General features: G+C 38.6%; 1 protein-coding gene across 4 annotated transcripts in view; it reads right to left on the bottom strand.

Moving 5' to 3' along the window:
* The window catches only part of ppp2r3a (protein phosphatase 2, regulatory subunit B'', alpha), an 82,936-nt gene that overhangs the window by 11,862 nt on the left and 48,106 nt on the right, over nucleotides 1-22,968 (bottom strand). For all 4 annotated transcript variants that reach the window (XM_048163513.1, XM_048163515.1, XM_048163514.1 and 1 more), the window contains one exon: nucleotides 19,114-21,755. In XM_048163513.1, coding sequence (XP_048019470.1) covers nucleotides 19,114-21,243 — 2,130 coding nt within the window. In that variant the 5' untranslated portion in view covers nucleotides 21,244-21,755. The remainder of the gene's footprint in view (nucleotides 1-19,113; nucleotides 21,756-22,968) is intronic.

The raw sequence follows: 22,968 nt of genomic DNA, 5'->3' as shown, positions 1-22,968 counted from the left end.
GGGAGTGGAGTAATAGGGCCAGAAGCATTTCAGGGCACTGCACCCACAGCATAATAACACTGATGTCTGGAGTGCACAGAGCTTCCTCTCTGCTCTAGAAAGTTTCAAACTAACTGACATGAACTTCATACTTGAGGCAGACAAAGCCCAACTGGTGCAATACAAGAATATTCGAAGGCCCCATCACCTTTCCAGCTGTTCGTGATTTACTGGATAGTACAATAAGGATTTTAAAACAATATTCTCTTGACTCAATTTCTGCCTGACAAGATATTTTAGATCTTTGCATAACTTGAAAAATGTATATTTAATTTCAAAATGCCAATGGAGTGATATGATTTTATTAATTTATGACTTTTCAGATCTAAAAATCACACTTTTAAATTTAGACTACCTCATATATCCAGGTTTTTATTCTTCTACACACACAAAAAAACAGTTGAGGAAGTAAATCAAAACAATAAAAAAAAAAAAAATCATATTTTAATGCTTATTTTGACGCTGATTAAAAGATTTAATGCTTATCTAGATGCTGATCCTTTGTTATGAGAGCACTCTCTTTATCCAGGAAAAAATATTCCATATTATTATAATTATTTAAAATATGATATATTTATATTTATTGTTGTTAATAATAATAATAATATCCGCAATAAATAAATGTCTGCTTTAAGGACAATGAGCATGAGAAACAATATCACACTCATTATTTCCCACACTCTGCCCTTCTCTGGGATCAAGCCCATGTTTGTGTAAACATTTTAACTCCTAGTCTACCATCCACTATACCTGTGTGAACTACAAAACAGAAATAAATAAGTATAGTGACACCTAGTGTCTGTGTTTATAAGTTATCCAACAGCTATCTTTCCAGAAATTCACACATCATGGTGTGTGTGTTATTTGACAGACAGCTGTGTTAATCAGTGCCATGTTTACATTTTATCTGCACAAATAAACCAATGAACTTTTTAAGAAGAAGGAGGAAAAAAAGCAGAGGTAATTGAGCTGATCTCTTTGCGTAACTAAGCTCTAACGCCCAGCAGATCTTCTCCGCTTTCCTTTAAGCCTTATAAATAACACCCTCTGTACAGGAGGCCTCCTGACATTTCAGCTGTACATAGCAATCCCAGCATTCCCTGTTCTGTCTCCGGCAGCTGTTAGGAGAATATCAAACGCATCAAGATTCCTCTGTGGGCAGGGCAGAGGGACAGAAAGAGGCCTGCCTGCTGCTAACACCATTAGCCACTGGAGGAGGAGATGAGATGCATGCACAGTTTTAAGTGCTTGTAATGAAATACCTATTCTTGTGTTGGCCAATTCTTATTCCGAAAAACAAACCTGCTGTAAATAGAACATTAATGAAGTTATCTTCCATGAAACAAGTAACCTCAGAACCAGATTATAGTTAGCATGCTGTATTCTAGCACACTAGGGCTACAATGGCCAAACTTGAACCTGCATCCCCACGGGAGCACTATGCCCGTTAAGGCTCATGTGAGCATGTGCACTACGGCTGCACCACGGACAGGGTTGTAGTTAAAAATTCTCGTCCTCCATCTTTTTTTAAGTGAAGTTCAGGCAGGGACAAGGCCTGGTGGATGGTTCACGTGTTCCAACACGTTGCATGTTATTATTATCCTTTCATCGGTTTTCATCTTTGTTCTCACTTCTTTCAGCTTTATTTTAGCTGAATGACATAAACTGGTTTGCTCTTGTCTGCAGTAAATCAATTGTAAGATTCAACAATGTTTCATTATGTTCAGCTTGCTGGTGAGAGTGTACTGTAATATCTCTGGTCAAAGCGAAAGGCTAGTTTTTAAGTGATGGCATTCATACGCAGGTCTTTGTGGTAAATTTACTTTTTTTGTTAAAATGAACGCAAACCAGAAAGTATATCAAATAAGCGTTCGTATGGTTTGTAGCTATCGTATGGTATCATATCAGAGGCTTCTTTTTACCAACAAATCAATTCTTTATGGATAAAATGGTTTCACATTGACCTTTAATGCTAATAATAAACAATGTATACTTATATGAATGAATTTTTTATTACAAATAATAAAAATCAAAATTTGAGAAAAATAAAAAAGATGTTTTCCAGCAGATGTTCCACATAACAGGCTAAACTAACTATGTGAGCTACAACAAGAGGATCAAGCACACATTGTATGAAGGATCTTAGGGCTTGTGTATTTTATTTGATTACATTCCCTGATTACTGGTCATGATCCCTAACAAATCATGGCAGAATTCCTAGAAACACTAGGGCAGGCCAGGACTTTACTGTCCTCAGCTGCAGAACAATATAAATACAGGAGTGTCACCTTGCCTGGTGGCTGCCTGTAGAACCAGTGGCACTTGCTCTGGATCCAGGGTTACATTCTAAAGACCTTCAATGAGTTTCCCCCCCACTGTTGGCATAACTAATTCTTATATTGCAGTGTCCTTGACTCCAAGCCTGGTCCAGTACTACTGTAGCTGAGAATTAATACTATCATACTATCAGAACAGCTGGAATATTTCAGTGGAAGTGATGATCATTCAACTTTAGTTTAGGTGGTCTCTTGTAGACTGCAGGTAATAATAAATATAATATAACAAATAATACATACGGCGTTCAAAAATTTGTAAATGTATGGATCTCTTCAGAAATTTTGATTTAATAAGCTAAATAACCACACACAATTTGCATATGAACATGACCGAAGACAATGGGAAAACATACAGAGAGCATTTTCCGTTTCTGCTCTGACAGCTCCGGGACCGAAAACAGAAAAAGAAATATTTAGAGAACATTGTGCCTAGTGCGTTTTTCGTCTTCAAACCAAACTTATGGCTTCAGCTGGCAAAGTTTAAATCCCGTCTGGCTAGCGCGCTTCCCATAATGTTTATTGTGTCAGTAGGCAAACAGCAGGCAGTCTTTAGCGGCTGTTCGAACATTTTCGACCACATGAGCGTCCACACCACAAACGCAATCCGGTCGAATGAGTTTTCGACTACCTCTGGAATTGATTGAAAGTGGACAAGCTCAAAACGTTTTACAACCCGTTTACACCTGTATTTAGCGTCGTCCACTTGTGATTGGATCAACCAAAACGCATCATAATACCAGGTGTAAACAGGGCTTTAGTAGACTACATTATGAAACAGTTTCTGGATCCTAAAGGAGTGATGGGCTTGTCAATACTAGCATATGAGTGGATTCGCTGAGACCAGCAGAGCTGTGCAATGCTGGGAAATCCTATGAGCAAGGAGAGTTAATACTTCCACGGCCCTCCACTTCAACTTCAGAGTCACACCTGTCTGCCTGCTTATGCCAGGCAGCTTGTTCTAGGACGTGCTGTAACAGTGCCCGGGCCTCTCGATGGCTCTGCAGGTGCTGAGTATGTTCTAGCACTGACAGGAGCCAGGCTCATCACACCTGTCTCCTTCCCATCATCCCAGACACTCCAGCACCACGCTGAGTCTTCAATTAACAGCAAATCCGCTCTGTGGGATTCCAGAGGTATCGGAGTGCTGTATGGGTGTCATCCATCCACTGCCATGACCTATCAAAATGATATTCTAACCTTTAGAAGATAGATTTCCACTACAAGAGCATTGGCTTTCTAGGATTTGGAAATACTCATGGTGTATTGGTTGACATTTAGTCGAATAACCGGAGAATCCAGCTAAATTTGTTGCATTTGTGGGAATAATAATGTTTTCATTCCATCAATTTTCAGCAGGTCTCAGTTGCACGGTGTTGGGATGCCATTGCCAGCTGAAGCCCGGTACACCCCTCTTCCCCTGCACACCACTAACATTATAACGTCACAATGTGCATTTGGCGCTGGCTGTGTGACAGTCCCGGGTACCTCGGAGCCATCAGAAGGTGCTCTTCATTCCAAATGCTAAGAAAAAGTGCATAGCTGCCTGAAAGCAGTTATTCAGAGTTTAATTTCAGCTTTCAAAGCTATGCTTAGTGTTTTGATTTATGGCACAGCAAGTGCAGCACAAGCCTCTGAGACGGGAGGATGGGGCACCGAGGAGGCGCACGGTTATATTAGATCCAAGTGAGGAGATGAGACAACAGTAAGAAGAGGACAGTACAAATGTGCCTGCATTTCATAGATAGATTGATCTATCCACAACCATCCAATCAATTCCCAGTGGACAAAATCAAGTCCCACCCTCCATTTTTTCTTGTTCGAGAAGCTTTTTTACTTCAATACATGTCACAATAGGGATGAAAAGACTATCGCAATTTCCGTTTCATGCCGACATTAAACACCAGAACACTGTCTAGCAAATTGTTAGGATCGTGGCACCACTTAGAATCTTGTCAGTAATTAAACAGCGAATCACACCATATAGTACATTGTTATAAGGTCCTGCCAAGTGATTCAAAAAATGTAATAAAATTAAATGCATATGTTTGCTTAATTAATCAAATTAAACAATTAAATCTCATTGCCAACATTTGCTGAGAAAAAAAATCCAAAGGCCCCATATGAAGATAATACAAAATCACTATTGTTAGTTTTAAAGAAGTCAATATTGCATGTTGTAATTCTATATCACTAATCATAAACCATTCTCTGGCTAACCACACTACATGTTCTTGTATTCAGTAAGGGATTTATTTTTTTCTATATACACTGATGTGTTATGCTTATGCATTATAGGCGTGGGGAAAAAGAAAGAAAGAAAGAAAAATCACATTTTTGTCATTAATAGTACACAATTAGCACTAATCATTATCAATATTTTCCAAAAACTTTAACATATTCTTTCTTAAGTAAACACAAGATGCTAGGAAAATCTGATGAAACCCAAATACAAGATGCTGCAAGATCGTATGGAGAGGCACTGACTGTAATCTATGGCTCTGAATTTCAGGTGACGCCTGTTCATAGAGACTTTAGAATGTCGGCTGTAATTGACTGGTTCCCAGCAGGTATGACATCATGTCAATCTTTCGTGTATTTCAGGTATTAAATAATGCAATTTAAATTTTTTAAATCAGATGTATTAAAAGTACTATACTATAAAGTATCCTGATCTATTCTGAGTTATATAATAACACAACCATCCTGTTAATATCAACACTATCCTTTCAGCCTTTCACACGGTATTAAAGCAAACTGGTGTTCATAGCACATAAGCCTGTCTCTACACATATAACTCTGTTATATCATGTTGAACCCAAACAGTTGGAGTGACTGGGGGCAGATGGCAGAGGCCGTCTATCTCTCTCCACTGCAGGGCAGAAAGAGAGCACCAGGACTCGACAGCCCATCTCGTCCTCACCCCCACCTACCCTCACTCGCTCTGACGCAGGAGCGACTGCCATGTGTGTAAAATGATCCCCAAAGATAAAGCTTCTAATTTGCAGTTTATTTCTGCAGCAGGCACTGGGCAGACTTTAGAAACACATACAAATACCCTACCCCCACCACACACACTCACACCACTGTTTGAATCAGAGTGCTTGAAAATAGAAGTGCCAAATGCCATCACCATAGCGATAACCCTTTACCTGGACTTCTGAGAGCCTCTGAGGAATGTGGGGGCATGAAAGGGGCCTTATTTCCTCACACACACTCGGCAGAGAGTTGAATTGAGGAAGTGGATTTTATGAGGGCCTATTCTATTCCGAGCTGGATTTCCTCTATGAAAAGCCACACAGTGGGGACACTGAAAAAAAGAGTCATTAAAATTACAGCTCACAAAGGCTGGGCCCATGGAGGATGGGGCGGCTTTTCAAAAGCCAGAATATTCCAAATGAACTTCTTTTGGAGACGTGACTTTGGGTATTTACACTCAGTACAAGACAGGACATGTTAAATCAACCCCTCAGGTTGTGGAAGTGGAATTTCAAGCAGTGCTTTAAATATTCCGATAGTGCCAGTTGAAGTTTTTATTTTGTGTAAAGTTTTTAATAATTAAGTTTAATAATTTTTAATAATTACATTAATATCTTAATATATCAATATGTTTTTTTTTTTTAAACCTTCAAAAAAATAGAAAATTGATTTTGAAAAGAAAAAAATAACAATGTTAAACATCATTATATAAATATGCATTATTATTATTGTTTTTAATGACATTTAAATGACATAAATGCATTTAATTATTTAATTATATATTTAATAAATGAAATATTTAAGATTCTATTTCAAATGCATTTATTTCATTTAAATGTCATTCCTTTATTTTTTACAATGTTAAACATCATTATATAAATATGCATTATTATTATTATTGTTTTTAATGACATTTAAATGACATAAATGCATTTAATTATTTAATTATATATTTAATAAATGAAATATTTAAGATTCTATTTCAAATGCATTTATTTCATTTAAATGTCATTCCTTTATTTTAAAAAATAAACAGTCAAATCTAACTTCGTAAAAAAAATGTAGACCTAAAATGTGATTTCTTTTTCAATTTTAAAAATGTTTTCCTTATAAGGCCAGAATAAGAATTGTGCATACAGCCATTATACCAGTGTTTACTGTGAAAAAAAGAAAAAAGACTTGATACATTATATCATGCCTTTCTATGATTAATGTGATTAATACCGCCTCTCGTACTCACCTTTGTATTTAATATAATTCTTTAGGATGGTCATCGTTATACATGAGAAGAAAAATGCATTTACTTGTTTCATAATGAAGGTTTTGTTAGGTAAATTACCTTGTGATTTTTTATTATTTTGTTCTAATATTTACAGTACTAGATCAATGACAAAAAATGGTTGTTTTCAGGGTACAGTCAGAGTTTGGCAAATCAGGCTTTTCCTATTTTGCAATTAAAGCATAGAATGAGCTTCAAAGAATCCCTAACTTAAAAACTCTTCCTACAGTAAATGCTTCTAAATCTTTATTGGTTTTGACAGAGATTTGTGATTGTTTTAAATAACTGTTGTATTCCTAGTTAAAAAATTAATTGAAAAAAGCTAATTTGTGATTTGAACTTTAACTTTGTTGCTGATAGAGTTATGAAAAATGAAAAATGTTCAATTAAATTAGAAAAGAATACAAAATAGAAGCATTTTCAGTAGTGACTTTTCATGTCATTACATCAATTATTAGTCATTATAATACTCCATCACTTGAATTACTTGGATACATTATCAAAGACTGTTGATTGGAAAGTAGTAAAACAGTGCAGATATTGTTACTAACGTGAATAATCTGTCAGGACTGATTAACGAGTGAAGCTCCAAGCATAGATGAATACTTGGTAACTGACGGAGGTGGCATGAACATGCGGTATTGTTGCAATTGATTTGTGGTGGCCTTGCTCAATGTAATCTCCACATGCTGTTGTTTACTACTTGGCTGCCATCTATTTCAGGGCAGATCAGAGCAGCCTGAAGTTGCTGGCCAAAGACTCTGCTCACGTTTTTACAACCAAATAAGCAAAGAGCCTGAACAGTGAAACTGTGAAACAAAACAGTGAAACTGTAAGAGTCTTTAAATTCCTGAGTTAAGAAGGTTCTGATCTTGAAAAACTTTTTGCAAAGATGCAAATAAAGCCAGACTAACATATGCCACTCTATTGATACAGCTTTGTTTCTACAGTATATAGATGAAATGCAGCATGGGCCAGCACAAATTTTACTGTTTTCAATCATTATATATCTTAACTGTGTCAGAATTCCTGTACTTTCATAGCATGCATTGAATTCAGAGAAGAACAAACCTCTCGAACATTAAAGTAGTATGTTCTGCAGCTATGCAGGTGTCTGAATACATTCCCGGATTATACCACATCTACCACGTAAGCGTTCTCCTTTGACCTGTACATTTATGATGTCAAGAGTGAGGTACTAACAACATCTACTTGGATTTAGTTAAGCAAATACAATTAAACAAATTAAACAAATTTGTTTCTCATGATTGTGATCCCTGAATAAATAAATGTATGCCACCTCTGCACATGAGACTGGCTGTGTTTACGACAGGCCTCTGATTCACAGAGTGTCCTAATCAAACAGCTCATTATATTCTATATAATGTCTGAATTTTGAATTCTACTTACATGGCTGCATTTTTTTTTTTTCAAAGTTTTGTATCTTTCAAGTCTACAGGTGCAACTGTAAGTATCACTGCCTGTCTTCTAAAACTAGTTACTAGTGGCAATAAACAGGAAAGATAAAGAAATAAGAACAGGCATATAGTATATCAGGCAACTTAACTTAAAGGTACGCGATATCTTATATGAGCCGAGGCCTGCTGCACTTATGGTCCTCACCAGCAGATGGGGGTATGAGCTTATATGTATATTTGTGCTAAAGTTAAAGGGTAGTTCAGTTATTTACTCACCCGCATGACTTTTTCTTTCTTTCTTCTGAATATATTTTGAAGAATGAACCACTGAGAAATTCTTTAAATATTGTTATACAGGTTTGGAAGAACATGAGGGTGAGTAAATGATAATTTTTGGGTTACTAAACCTTGAAAAAAAATGGCATACTGATTCACATCCATAGGCACATTTTTGAAATTCATAATTTGAACTTAATTGTCACTTTACATACAAGAACATTCATAGAGGACAAATAATGACAACAAATAATGTACAGTTCAACCAAGATATTCCTTCCATCCATCAATCAAAGCGTGCGAATGTCAAGCGTAATGCCTGGATTGAACACAGAGGCTTTGAAATATGATGCGTCTCTCTCACCTCATACAGTCATAGTCATTAGTGCCACATTTAAAGCGGTTGTCAGACTTGTTAAAACCATTTTAAGCTATGCCGTTTACCACCCAGGAAACAAGGTCACGAACTCTGGGATTCTGAAATGGCTCATCCGCCCACACACCCTGTCCATTTATCATTTTGCTGTATTTGCCAACTCATATAAAACAGTTCAGGAACTTTACGCACCTCATTTTATGTGGATCAAGGATCAGAGAGTTTTAACATAAAATGCACTGTCACATCTCTCAGCTCCAGACAGGGGATACGGTCTAGTAAGGGCAATATGGCCTTTGAAGAGTGAGCCTACCAGGGTGATGGAATCTCTGACGAGGATACAGCTTTCTTTGACCAACACCTCCCAAATACCCTGGACTACACTGAATCACAGGTGGAAAATACAGTCAGGAGTGAGTAACAGCAACAAATGACTTATTGGAAAAAGACCATGTGATGCCAGGCAAACATTGACTTTTTTCCATACATGACATGCTGTGTACATAATATGTTTAAGTTGTGAGGTCTCTCTGAAACACTAGATGGCAGACTATGATTCTTGAATAAAATATGAACACCAGAATGATCTACCCTAAGAACAGTCTTTTTGAAGTGCACTTAATGCCTGTAGACCATACAGTACAGTTAACGACTCTGAGTAAAATATAAATGAATATTTCATTCACTCTCTTGAGGTCTTGCTAGTTATTATCTGAGGATTTAAAGCATGGGAACATGAGTCCTTGTGTCTGTTGTGGCCACTGCATTGCAAGCACTCTCTGATCAGATTATCTAGTTGTAGCTCTTATTGAGACCTTACTTTTCATTCCTCTTTTGTTTTGTGATCTTTTCTACCCCTCTACTCACTCCAACCAGCAGCACCAGCTGCAAATATGCTGTACCCACTAACGTCAGAACCCAGTGACAAGGATCTCTAAATCACACTAAATCACAGAGATAAACCGGCTTTCCTCCAATACAAACATATTCCTTTTTGGATAGCCGTTGATGTTCCAGGTGCCAGGATTTGGAGATCTCCAGAAGTATGATCCATACAATATGTGGAAGAGAATGTTTTTACTCGTTCTAAAGATACAAAGGCTAATTTCAAATGAATATAGCTTGTTGTTCGCCACTGATTTTATGTATAACAACAAATTCTGCGTGCATCGAAGCAGGTTAAAGTGACCATGGTTATGACAAGACAAGGTTCATTATGATAAGAGGAGAGTCCATTAAAACACTGCTCCCTCCAGCGCTCAGCGAGCTGATAAAATCAGCCATTAACACTGTTCAATGACAACTGTAGTTTCTGAATTCAGCAAGCCTGTATTCATTGTCTCTTAATAAGCACTTGTACTGAGCTTCATGCATTAAAAGCGACACTGCTCCGATTACTCAAATACAAGGCACATGAGTAGTCTGGAAGGTTTTGTAACTCCATTATAAATGAGATTTTTGTCTTTCACACAGTTCACAGGATAATGGATAATATCTTGGATAACAACTTCCAGACAGCATGTTAAAGTGAAGGGCTCTGTCTGACTACTGGACACCCCATGACATTCTGCCAGAACAATAAAGGCCTATATATAACTATATACAGTGTGTGTACAGACACGTGCTCTCTCACACACACACACACACACTCTGTGGAAACCATGATGCATTTTGTTCAGGATGCTGGGTTAAAAACAACCCAAGTTGGGTTGAAAATGGACAAACCTAGGGGCTGGGTGAAATGTTTGCACGACATGCTGGGCAGTTTTATTTAACTTAAGTATTGTTTAAAAATTACTATATGGCTGGCTTAAAATGAACCGAAAATAGGTATAACAATTAATAAAGGCAACAATAATAATCATAAAAAAGGTGAACATTTATTAATAAGCAATTTAATAAATGTTTATTGTTTAATTATCATTCATTAAACTTTTCACTAATCATTTTAAGTTAGCAATACAGTAATTTGTAAACAAAAGTTGAGTTAAATAAAACAACCCAATAGCTGGGTTTGTCCATTTTTAACCCAACTTCACTCTAAAAAACAGCTGTAAAAAAATGAAATAAATTTACACAGTAAATTGATACAGTAATATACCATAAAAATAATGCATTCTGGGTAATACTTGTCGCTTTAAGAAAAGAGGCCTATAGGCTACTTTCTCAAAAACAACAAATAATATTACCCGTAATATTACCTGTAAATTATAAATGCCTAAACATATGTGATCAATTTAATGTGTCACTGCTGAATAAAAGTGTTGATTTCTTTCAATAAAATAATAACCCAAAACCTTATACATATACATAGTTTATAGCTTTGACCACATCCATGAGTTAATAATTCAGTTTAGTTTTGCTAAGCATTGATTTGATAACAAGAATGCCTTACAAAGCTCTTTGTAGCATATCTAAAATAGTCAATATTTTAAAATATTGTTTTTGCCTGAAATATTTCTTAAAGGTCCCGTTTTTCGTGGTTTTTTGAAGCTTTGATTGTGTTTATAGTGTGCAATATAACATGTGTTCATGTTTCGCGTGTAAAAAAACACAGTATTTTTCACATAATTTACTTATCTGTATACCGCTGTTTCCACTGTCATAAAAACGGGCTGATGACTTCCTTGTTCTATGAAGTCCCTCCTTCAGAAATACGTAACGAGTTCTGATTGTGCCAGCGGTTCCTGTGTTGTGATTCGACAGCAGTTTAGCGCATCTTGCCCGGAAAGGTCACGCCTCTTACCATAACGTGGAGATGCACGCGCTCAGTGTTATTGTAAACATGTCTTTAATTTTACCCTATCAATTTGAGCCGGAATCAGACCCGGTGATTGGACTGCGGGATGAAAATAACAGCGTTTCGACGACATGGCGACAAACACACTCTACAAACGCAACTCTTGTGTATTCCTGTGGGCGGAGGTTAGTCAAAAAACTGTTTTAGTGACGTCATTAAAGAAGGAAGTAGAGGGATGTAGTCCAAACTGGTCGTTCGATGTAGGCGACTTCTGTTAAATAAAATATCTCGCTTGGCATTGAACTTTGAGCTTTAAAATTTTACAGATTTTATTTATACTCTAACAACAACATTACACACTAACTAAAGTTTGAAACATGGGATCACGAAGAACGGGACCTTTAAGAATTTCACAGCAATGCACCATCCAATTTCCAGAGTGCAGAGTAAGCATTATAAATTAGTCTGATGTTTTAGTTTGATGGATTCACAGAAAAGCTGTTTAAGATGGCTGAAGATGTGATTCAGTTAAATTCTCTGACAAAAGCAATCTCATTTTAATGAACTCAATACATAGCCTAATTCAGCAAACAGAAAAGAAACCACTTGTGTCTTAATATTTTTAAACTTATAGTAACCTAAGCACAAACACACATATATCTCACAAAACCACACACAGAACTATGTAGTCTTCCTGTAAAAGAGCTCACAAAACTATCGCTCTGACAAATAGCTGTAAAAATCACATAAACTTGGTCCTTTCACAAGAAACCTCAAATCCATCCCATCAGACTCTTCAGCCAACCATTACAAAACAAATAGTTTGAGACTATGAATGTGCAACAGATTCATTGTTGAAAAATAGGAAGCCACTGTTCAGGAAGTAACACAGAGCTCCTGTTTTTCTTCTGTCAAATCCCCATGTCAGCTCAAGGACTTAAGCAGCCCCCAACACAAATGGAGGCTTAAGTGCCATATTAGCACATCTCCTCAGACATCCTAAACCCTGGGGAAAAAAAATCCTAAGGGCTGGGAGAAAGTTTTGACATCACTTGGGGGTCTCTATTAGTGCTTAGACTGATACACACTGTAGTTTGAGGAGGCTGTTGTCTTGCTGTCATGTACTTTTTATGTTGTTTCAGTACCAGAGCTATAGCCTCTTCCATTACTTTTTGTATTGGAAACCCTTCACAAATAGCAACAGGCAGTGATTCAAAGGAAGATGTTGCACATAAGGGGGTTTCTTGGCTCAAACCTTAGCTGTGATCTCATTTCCTCTCAGTGCAGGGCAGCCATGCCGGTGATGTAATTCCCTGCTGACCCTATTCAAACAATTTTAGCAAATAAGAAGGTGGACACAAAGGGCGTACAGGCACCCTCACTCACTTTTTTTGTTGTTTTTGTTTTTTTTAATTCTGTCCGTAAAGGAGTCACCAAAAAAAACAGTCACTTTTGATTAAAACTGAGTGATTCTGACTGTGAAAGACCGAAATGTACATGAAAAGTTACTTGAATGCCAGGTGTATAAAGTGAACAGTGTGAAAAATTCTAATTCTGTCATTATTATTAACATACTGCTGTTTCCCCTTTTGTTTTTGCTCTCTCACTTACTTTTTGTGTGTGCATGTGTGTGTTAGATGTCAAACTTACAAATTAGAACACTAAAATTCCTAAAACTAAAACAAAAATAAAATAAAAATAAAATAAATTACAAAAGCATAAAAAGCACAAAATATGGAAGCTTGTTTCCACCACTAAATAAAAAATAAAAAAGATAATTGCGACTTTTTCTCTCACAATTGTGAGTTTACATCTTGCAATTCTGTCTTCTTTTCTCAGAATCACGAGATATAAACTCACAATTGCGAGAAATAAAGTCAGAATTACAAGATATAAACTCGCAATTCTGACCTTTTTGTGCAATTGTGAGTTTATATCTCGTGATTCTGACTTTATAACTTGCAATTGCGAGTTTATATCATGCAATTCTGATTAAAAAAAGTCAAAGCTGTGATATAAAAAGTAGCAATTACCTTTTTTTATTCAGTGGCAGAAACAAGCTTCCATAACAAAATGACTAAAACTTAACAAAAGCTAATGTAAAATATTAATAAATACTACAATAGTATATAAATAACACAAAAATAACTTCCTCAGAACAATGATTCTGTGATACCTGCTTTAACCATGTGAGACTGTGTTGCTTTCACACACTCACTCAGAATTCAGGCCTTGTTTTCTAAATGCAAAACTCCAGTAAAATACGAGGGCACTCTGCAGTTTTTCTTCACTTCATACAACAGAGGTGTCATGTCAACCCGCTCCCAAATGCGGCCTGGCCAGTGGTGACCCAATGTGGTGTGTCTGTGGCTCTGAGCATGACTAGTTGGCTTGAGCTCTTGGAAGAGATCTTTCTGATTTATATTGACTGTAACACTCTTATTGCCAAGCAGGGTGTTCCCTGTCACCATGGAGATTAACAGCACTTCCTGACAGGTGCAGTGAAGGACATATTGCCTTGTCTGCACCATGTGGTCACACCAAGGCAAGGTCTCCAGTCCAACATGAAGAGAGCCATCTCTAGGCTAAGAGGAGGTAGATTTTACAAACAGGCCTCAAATCTAAGGGGTGAATGTACTAAACAGTTGCACTACTTTTGCACATGGAATTTCAGTGCAAAACCTTGCACAAACCATATGTGATTAGATTAATTTAAGCATTAATTGTGCTGAAATAGCACTGCATGGTGAATATTTCAATTAATTCATTGTTATTCTCACACAAACATGCCTGATACTGATTTTAAAATTCTCATTATTCTGTCTTAAAGGGGTGGTTGATTATGATTTCACTTTTTTTAACTTTAATTAGTGTGTAATGTTGCTGTTAGAGCATAAACAACAAGTTATGATGCTCAAAGTTCAATGCAAAGACTGCAAAAACTGTTTAATTCTCCGTTTAAGGACTACAACAAACGGCTGGTAGGGAAGCTTCTTCCCGGGTTAGTGACGTCACTAACCCTAAAATTTACATACATCCTGCCCCCGGGAACATGCAACAAAGGGGGCAAGGCCTTTAGAGAAGAGGAAAAGTTGTTGTAGTAGAGTGTTGTTACCATGCCGTCGTTTTACACTGGACTGCTTCACAAACGAGGGTCAATTCAACACTGGATTTGCACAAAATATTAACATGGCGGCACATGCTAGTCGATGAGTTGAATCAACTACATAAATATGTCCATGAATTTTTCAGAAATGTCCAGATGCATTCTAAAAGTTGTCACTTCTTTCTGAGTCTCTCCATCCGTGTCTGACCCATTTTGAACAATGTAAGGCTGAACACCATTACTGACAATCGTCATTTTGACTGTGTGAGATTCTCCAGCTTTGTTGTTTTTGAGCAACCTAAGCACAAGCTGTTAAAGCTTCAACCTCTTTTGGAAAGCGGCTGGGAGCAGCAGCTCATATGCATTTAAAGGGACACATACAAAAACTGTGTTTTTGCTCACACCCAAATTTGAGCTATAATAAATGATCGGTGGGGTATTTTGAGCTGAAACTTCACAGACACATTCTGGGGACAGCAGAAACTTATATTACTTCTTGTGAAAAGGGGCATTATAGGACACTAAAAACTAAAAAAAAAAAAAAAAAACATTTTAAATGCAACAACTGGGAATTCTAACATTGTAATGTATACTTAGTATGAAAAATATTTAACAGGGAGAAATTAATTTTAAGATCAGTATAAGATTACTTTTCAACTATATAACTATATATATAACTATATATATAAATATATATATATATATATATAAAATGTTTCCTGATTTGTATGATTCTTAAAGGCAAAGTTTGTGCAAATAAATGCTAGTGGCCACAACTAATTTCATAAGCCATTGAAGGCTCATTTTAATTATCTTCAAAATTGTCTACATGAATCATTTAGTTCATAGGTTTCATCATGACGCACATATGAAACCAAGAAACACAGAGAAGCAGTAAATAAGCAATCTCAAGAGAGAAGTACTAGCCCCAGCATCCGGTGCAACAGATTACTCTGTCAGCTCTGAGACAGGGAGGCCCAAATCCGTTCGAGCATCCACTTTCAACCTCACCTGCTGTTTGGTCTAGCAATGAGCCATGAGACGGAAAAAGATACACAAACAAAAAGGTCCTGTAGTAATGCAGATCTGGAGCTGCTTCCCTAGATGCTGAGATCCTGACAGATGACAGATGGGCCACATCTTGATCCATACAATTCTTTTGTGTTCGTGATGACACATGCAGGAACTAAATGAGATGAAATGAGGAAAAGCAATGCAGGTGCACTGTGTTAAAAACAAGACCCTAGATTCCCATCGTAAACAGCAAACAGGTATTACACAACTGCTCAGAGGGAGAACGCATGGGTCTAATGTTTCCGCAGCCTTGTTTATTTCCGTGATTGGCAGCTTTGTGTTTAAATGGGGCAGTGGGCAGGGCTCCTGGTGTAGCTCTCTTATTTTTATTGCTCCCTCGGGTGCCAGAGAGGTGATCGGGTTAGCAGAAAGCTATTCCCAAACTTAGCCGTGACCCCCACAGCAACACTGGGTCCGTTTTCCTTCTGGCGACAGCCAGTCTCTTAGCGGAATGAAATAGTAGGCGGGGAGTAAGCTGATTTAGTCTTCCTGACACCTTTGTCTGTGGATGACAAGGAGGAGGAGAAGTGCCCTAGGCAAATCAACACCATTAACAGTGTCTGTGCCAAAATCCCCACTGCCTGCTCTTGCTATGACCTATCAGTGCTCTCGAAAAAGGACTGCGTGTCCTCCACACCAACTGCATGGCTACAGCATCACAACTCAATCCCAAAATAACATGTGGACCAATGAGAGACAGTTACTAGGGGACGTGCATTTTATGAAAACATGTATGTTTTCTATCTAAACATCTCACACTTGCCATCTTTGAAATGAAGCTAACGTTCAAAGGATGCCATGCATACTTTAAATGTGAACTAATTCAACTTTGTTGTTTGAGATAAAACCTCTAGTATTGGAAATCTTGGGGAAACACAAATGTGCTAGTTTATCTGACACTTGTCTGCAATACCTAAATCACCAGCCATCAGGTCATTTTTCTATACGTGCTTAGGGTTGTGTACGTGTGTATTCGCGCGCAAGTATGCGACTCATCCAACCTTAAGGGTTTTTAGTTATGCACTGAGCAGGTACAGAAATAGGATTGGAGGAGGAGCCCCATTATTAAGGGGGTTCCACTCTTGACAGATGTCATGGCAACGTCATAAATAGCAGACCCGAGATAGAACCTGAGCTGGTATTGGTTTACAAAGCCAGAAAAATAAACAAGAGAGGATTTAACAGTGAGAGAAAAGATAAAAAGTGCAGAAGAGAGGTAGAACACAGGAAACATAAAGAGCAAGGGTTAAATATGCCAGGAGGACTAACACAAGATATAAACTGTTTGACAACACTTTAGAGAGCTGAGAGTTAGTAATAAATGGGTCATGAAACTCTAAAATACATTCTTGAGACTTGCCCTAGATGATGACCTAGGGTTTTTTGGAGAATTGAGAGTTGTCGTGCCTTTCCATGCACCTTTCACACCTTTTTACACACATTTCAAAATTGTGATGAGAATTGGTGTGTGCTGAAAAGCAGGGGTCATAATAAGAAGTCTACACTGAAAAAAAAGCAGTGTCATTCATATATAAACAAGTACGTCCAGTACGTGCCAGAATCTCACCCTAGAACCCTGAACTTGAGTATAACAAACTGTGTTTTCTTCTCCCCACCATGATGGATGTGCAGATAAAAAGGACTAAAGGTGACAGCCAGCTCCAAAAGACACATGATACTGACCCCACAGTTAACTTCAACAAGCTTTTCTGCAACCTGCTATATTCCTCAGGGGTTAGAGGTTAAGGCTATTAGATACTTTTAACAAAAAGATACATCATATAGTTTGGACATCAACCTGGGAAATTACAAAGGTTTTAAATGAGAATCATCAATAAAATACAATAAAACACAATCAACTGACTAAACTGCAACGATATGTAATTAAACCAAAGGATTAGTTAGCAGTGACAAATACGGACCTAAAAAATGATAAATTCCACTTCCCCTAAAGAATGCCTTTTCCCAGTTCATGGACATGCCACAGAATTTCAGAGAGGAAATTTGATTTAATAGTTACTGTTTATGAAGGCTATAATTTTGTGCTTCAGCTAATGGTAAAAAGGATTTTCCACTTCCATTATGCCTATAAGCTATACACAGTTCTGCTCATAGGTTATGTAATAAATACTCCTTGGAGAATCTGAAATATATTTTTATATATTCCACAAGACAAAATAACTGAATTTACCAAAACTTTCCTGTTCCACTATATAAGTGCTTGGTTCTTAATATTATAATATTATGTTTTGCCTCCTTAAGTATCAAAGACTGTTTGTAGTATTTTGTTATATTTGTGTTTAAGTCTCTGGTTTGCCCTGAAGCTGCTTCCTGAAAGTTTTATTTCCTAGCATGCTCTGCATTTGACTTCATCTCCAAAGTAGCTCAATAGTGTTGAAATCCAGCTTTGCCACTGAGGACAATGGAAAGACTCATGCACAACAATCACAAATGGCTGCAAACACCCATTGATGCTAAAGCAGGGCAACATCAATGGTACATAAAATTTTAAACATGTAAATTTGTTTAATGCCTGCTACAGACTGTGCAATTTCGGCAATCCTATAAGATCATTACAAATCACACTGTACGACATGGATCTAATAAACTTCGAAAGATCGTACGACGTGTATATAGACTGTACGATGATTACACGTATTGAATCGTAGGCTACGATGCAAGTTCGTACAGAAGAATAAAACGTCATCAGCATGAGCTAGTGGTAAACAAATAGAGCAAGATTAATGAGTATGAGGTCTCGATGGAAAAAAGGGCATTTCCAAAATTTGGAGCATTTTCAAACCGATAGCCATTTCTCAACCTCTTTACACAATTTGCTAAAATAGATTAGGAGACTCCCTGAAAAACACAGAGAGATCGCCTGCATATAAATGTAAGCAGAATGTTGTAAACTAGCAGTTGTTTAACGTTTCATTGTGTGAATTTGTCCGCACTGTGTGAGAACAACCAGTCTCTTCAAACGAGGTGATTCAGAATATAGCTAGGGAACAGAGGCCAATTTGGAATACCAATTTTGCAAATGGAGCTTGAGGTAAGTCGTTTTGAGCTTTAGCGCCATGTCGCGTTGATCAATACATCATTTCATGTTGCATTTTTATTGGCTAGTCTGAAGACGTAGGTCATAGCAGCAAACACTGTGAGATGATCATGGTAAATTTCTGACAATGTCAGAAAATTATCACAGGCTATCTTTGGTCGCAAGACCGTGACAACGGCCGCCTTTGAACCTCTCTCACTGTATGAAGTAGAACCACCGTTTAGAAGCCACGACCACAGAAATTGCCACGATCTGTCACTTTTCGTCTGGAACAGCCCAAAATCGTGCAGTGTGTACCAGACACAAGTTATTAGTTTTATTTCTTCTCATTTTTAACACTCTTATTTCTTAAAAATAGCACACATTGCACAGATTCTGCAAGAGCCTCTGTCAACTTACGAAAACCTTACATAGAACTAATTTAGCTGAACTCACCCTGATGACTTCTGGCGTCTGTTGAATGAGAAGTGTTGAGCCTGTGTCCCTCACAGTAGAAACAGGTGTTTGTATGGCAGCAGGTGCACTTGAGGGTATTGGTGCAGGTGTAGGTGCAGTCTCAGATGAAGGTACACACGGTGGAAGTGGAGCCACCTCTGCTTTAGTGCTGGCCAGTGTGTCCTGGAGAAGACGCATGACCTCTCGTTCCTTAGACTGAGTTCCTCTCCCAGCTCCACTCTCAACCAGCTCCTGAGCAAAGCTCTCAATGCTCTCAAGAATCCTGAGCAGCAGAGCTCCATCATCCTCTTCAGCAGCCTCAACCCCTGGCTCGGGTGGCTTGGACACTGAGGGTCCAGACAAACCTGCCACGGGTAGATCTTTAGCCACTGAGTTCCCAATTAAATGCTGGGAAGAACCTGTCTGCTGGGCACAGTTTTTAAGTTTAGGGGGCAGTGGAGGCTCCTTTTGCATGTTCTGGGAAAGACACTCTAGGTCCATCAAAAGTTTATCTATGTCATCGGCTCCCCCTTTATTTATGTGTGAGTTTGACCTTGAGAACAGTCTGGAATCTGTGCTTTTTGGCAAGTACATCTGGTTGATAGTAGAGTCATTTTTAGGCTTGAACACAGTTCCATTTCTGCTAAGCTCATGGAGTTTATCTGAAACACCACAACTAGGCTCAGAGTAGCCAGTGGTTCTTTTGGAGTAAGGTCTGGGCTCCGAAAGACTACAGCTGTGCTTCCCATCCCCTTTAACTGCCCTGTCAGGCATCCTTCCCACATCTGAATCCTCCTCCTCGATATACAGAGCCTCCATGGCATCCTTACAGAGACTTTCGCTACTGCTAGACAAGAGAGAGTTTGTGGAAGAGAATGTGTCCGGTCGGCTGGTTGAGACCGTGTGATGGCAGTTAAAAGGCGTTGAACCGCTACTGGAAGCTGAAGTAAAACTGCCATGTGGGAACCCATTAGTTGACGGAGGTGCACGTGCTGACAAACCAGGGAGGCTCTGAATGGGTTTTACGTTGCCTGCAAGATCCCTAGAGCTATCTGGAGGTTCTGGCTGGGAGGGTTTAGTCCGAGGTTTCGTGGGTGGAGGAGACTGAACAACGTCCTCATATCGCGGAGGTTGCTCATTGCCAAAGATAGGGGAGAAGGGGATTTGTTGCAGCCCGTGTATGCTGTTAACTAGTTCGGCAAGCTCGCTGTGCTCCTGCCTCACACTTTGCCCCTGTTCCAGCTCAAGAGGAAGCCTCTTTAGATAGTTGGAGAGACGAGCCATTACATTTTTATAAATGACTTCAGGATTCCCAGAGTCGTCGCTGCTTCCACCCATTGACTTTCTTTTGATGCATTGTTTGATGATGTCCGTGCACTTCTTCAGATCTTCAGAACACTTGAGGAGAATGTCCAGACAGGCTTTAATGTCTTCTCCTGATGCACTGCTGTCAGCCTTGGTCTTCTCAAGTATGCGGGTGATTAGGTTCTCCTCGGTGAGGCTGTTCAGGTAGAGTGTGGCCACATTGTTTAGGTTCTGCTCCAGGGATGCGCTGCGACTTAGCTTATGCTCTTCGAGTACAGATTTCTGAAAGAGGCCAAACGGAGGACAGTTCTCATCATTGCCTGTGAACTGGCCGTAGATGATGTCGAGATCAGTGGATCTCCTGCTGAAGGAGTCCGGCCGAACCTTACGGCCCTTTCTGAAAGTCACATGACTGGTGGAGTACTTGATCTTCTCAAAAGAAAATTCCTTGATTTTCCCGCTGGCCAGGTTGATGGCTTCCCCTGTAATATCCTTGAGGCTTGCTGCGCTTTGGATGGCAGATCCTTTTTTTACTCTGGGGACGACCTGGTGGTAGTCGTCACAGAAGACCCCAGACCCAGTGTTACCATTCTCCAACGTTTTAGACTCAAGAACACCTATGGGCCGGTCAGAACAGTTTCTGGATATGGGGGTATCAAGAAGTTCAGCACAAGTGCTGCGGTGAGCCACTGTGCAGTTCAGTCCATGTTTTAGTGCACCACATGGTCCATTACAGTAGTGTACAGTGTGCTGAACACGACGGTCAATCACAACACTGTTGTAACAGTTTATGCTACTGACCACTATGCGATAGGTAGCCGCCATGGTCTTTGTTTATTCATAAATCTGAAAGTCTGTTTTGTGATATAATGCTAGCCACCTAAAAACAATAAATGCTATGAAGACACATTTATATAAAAATGTCAAAGTATATCTATCCTAAAAAGCAAATAAAAGGTGCTTTGCTTAGCCTCAACTGCTGCTTGAGCTCTTTCCAAGGAAAAAAAATATTTCCATACCAATCCTTCACCAGTGCCCCATAGTTAAAGGGAAGTTGCACTTTAACATTTAGCGGCAAAGCTATCCATTCCTTAGCATGGGCCCCAATGGCCTAATGATAGGCCTGTGTGCAGCGCTCCAGATCATCCCCCCTGTGGACAGCCGAGGCCTGTGGGCATGAAGACGTCCTCTGGCTCACTCTCCAAAGCCACAACATACAGCCCACCTGGTGACAGCCTTCCGCTGATGTGTTCAGCAGATGTTCAACCCTCTCTCTCTGTCTTTATCTTGCTTTACCGGCCTGAATCAGATGTTTAAGAGTCCAATGTGAAAGCCACCTGTGAGTAAAAAGACAAAAGTGGGTTAGGGGGAGAGAGAAGGCACTTATTTAGATCAATTGAAATACAGAAAGTCTATGAGACCCTAGGTTATGCTACTGCATCCTTGGGCTGATTGTGTAAGCAATACACAACACTAAACTAACGGCCTCTATGCAAGTAGTCTACAACCAGATACATGTCGCTCTTCTCTTCTGCAGAGAACACAAGGGGAAAGATAGAAGGTTGTTTCTGCCTCAGGGTGAAGTATATTATATTATATTAAATTACATTTATGCATTTGGCAGACGCTTTTATCCACAGCGACATACATCGCATTCAAGCTAAATATTTTTTCAATTTATGGATTCCTTGGGAATCGAATCCATGACCTTGGCATTGCTAGCGCCATGCTTTACTGTTTGATATGGAAGTACTTTTGTAAGACAAAACAGCAACAACTCAACAAACAGTTAAATGGAAGAACTGTTCAATCACTGACGTGGTCACAAAAGGAAAAGAATAAAAGCTATCTTTAATGATGTTTCTTTTAAAAGCAATCACTGTGCAGATTTAATTGTCCTAGGTTAATTTGTTTAACATCTCATAAACATATTAGTTTATGAGCACGTTACCCTTTTAACTTCTCTTTGGAACAGCTAAACCACATAAAATGTAGAAAACTACAAAGTGCATAAAAGACTCTTCAAGCCAGCAATGAACCACAAACTATCAAAGAAATACGAACCGAAAAATAAAAAGAAGTGCTGTAATGCCTAATGCTGGTATGCAGTTATAAAATATACCTAAGCCTCAGGCATTTTAGGTCTCCCGTGTTATCAAATGTAGTTCTTAAGCCATCTTCAAAGCGGCCCACATCACTGGAAGCTGTTAAAGAGCTTGTGATGAAAGTACACAGACACTCTATTACTATTCTTTGACAACACACCGCACTCTGACTCTCTTCCCTATAAAGTGTGTTTACTCAAGAGAAAGCCGTTCAAATACACAAATACCATAATTGAACAGTTGCTCTTAGCTTAGGTTTAACACCGAATTGTTTCTTAGGAAAGGAACAATCTTTCCTTTATTGGCTCTGGTGACAGTTTTTATAGTGTATTATTGGAGACCAGCACTAACCAACAACAACCTGCACAAAAGCAGTCTTTCTGCTTCTATGAGCTACTAAAATCTTGTAAACGTAACTTTACTAAAGCACTTTTTTTACACAAAC

This window comes from Megalobrama amblycephala, linkage group LG17 (assembly GCF_018812025.1).
Source record: "Megalobrama amblycephala isolate DHTTF-2021 linkage group LG17, ASM1881202v1, whole genome shotgun sequence".
NCBI classification, from domain to species: Eukaryota; Metazoa; Chordata; class Actinopteri; order Cypriniformes; family Xenocyprididae; genus Megalobrama; species Megalobrama amblycephala.
Note: the sequence above shows the minus strand (reverse complement) of the source record. Positions and strands in the feature narration are given on the sequence as shown.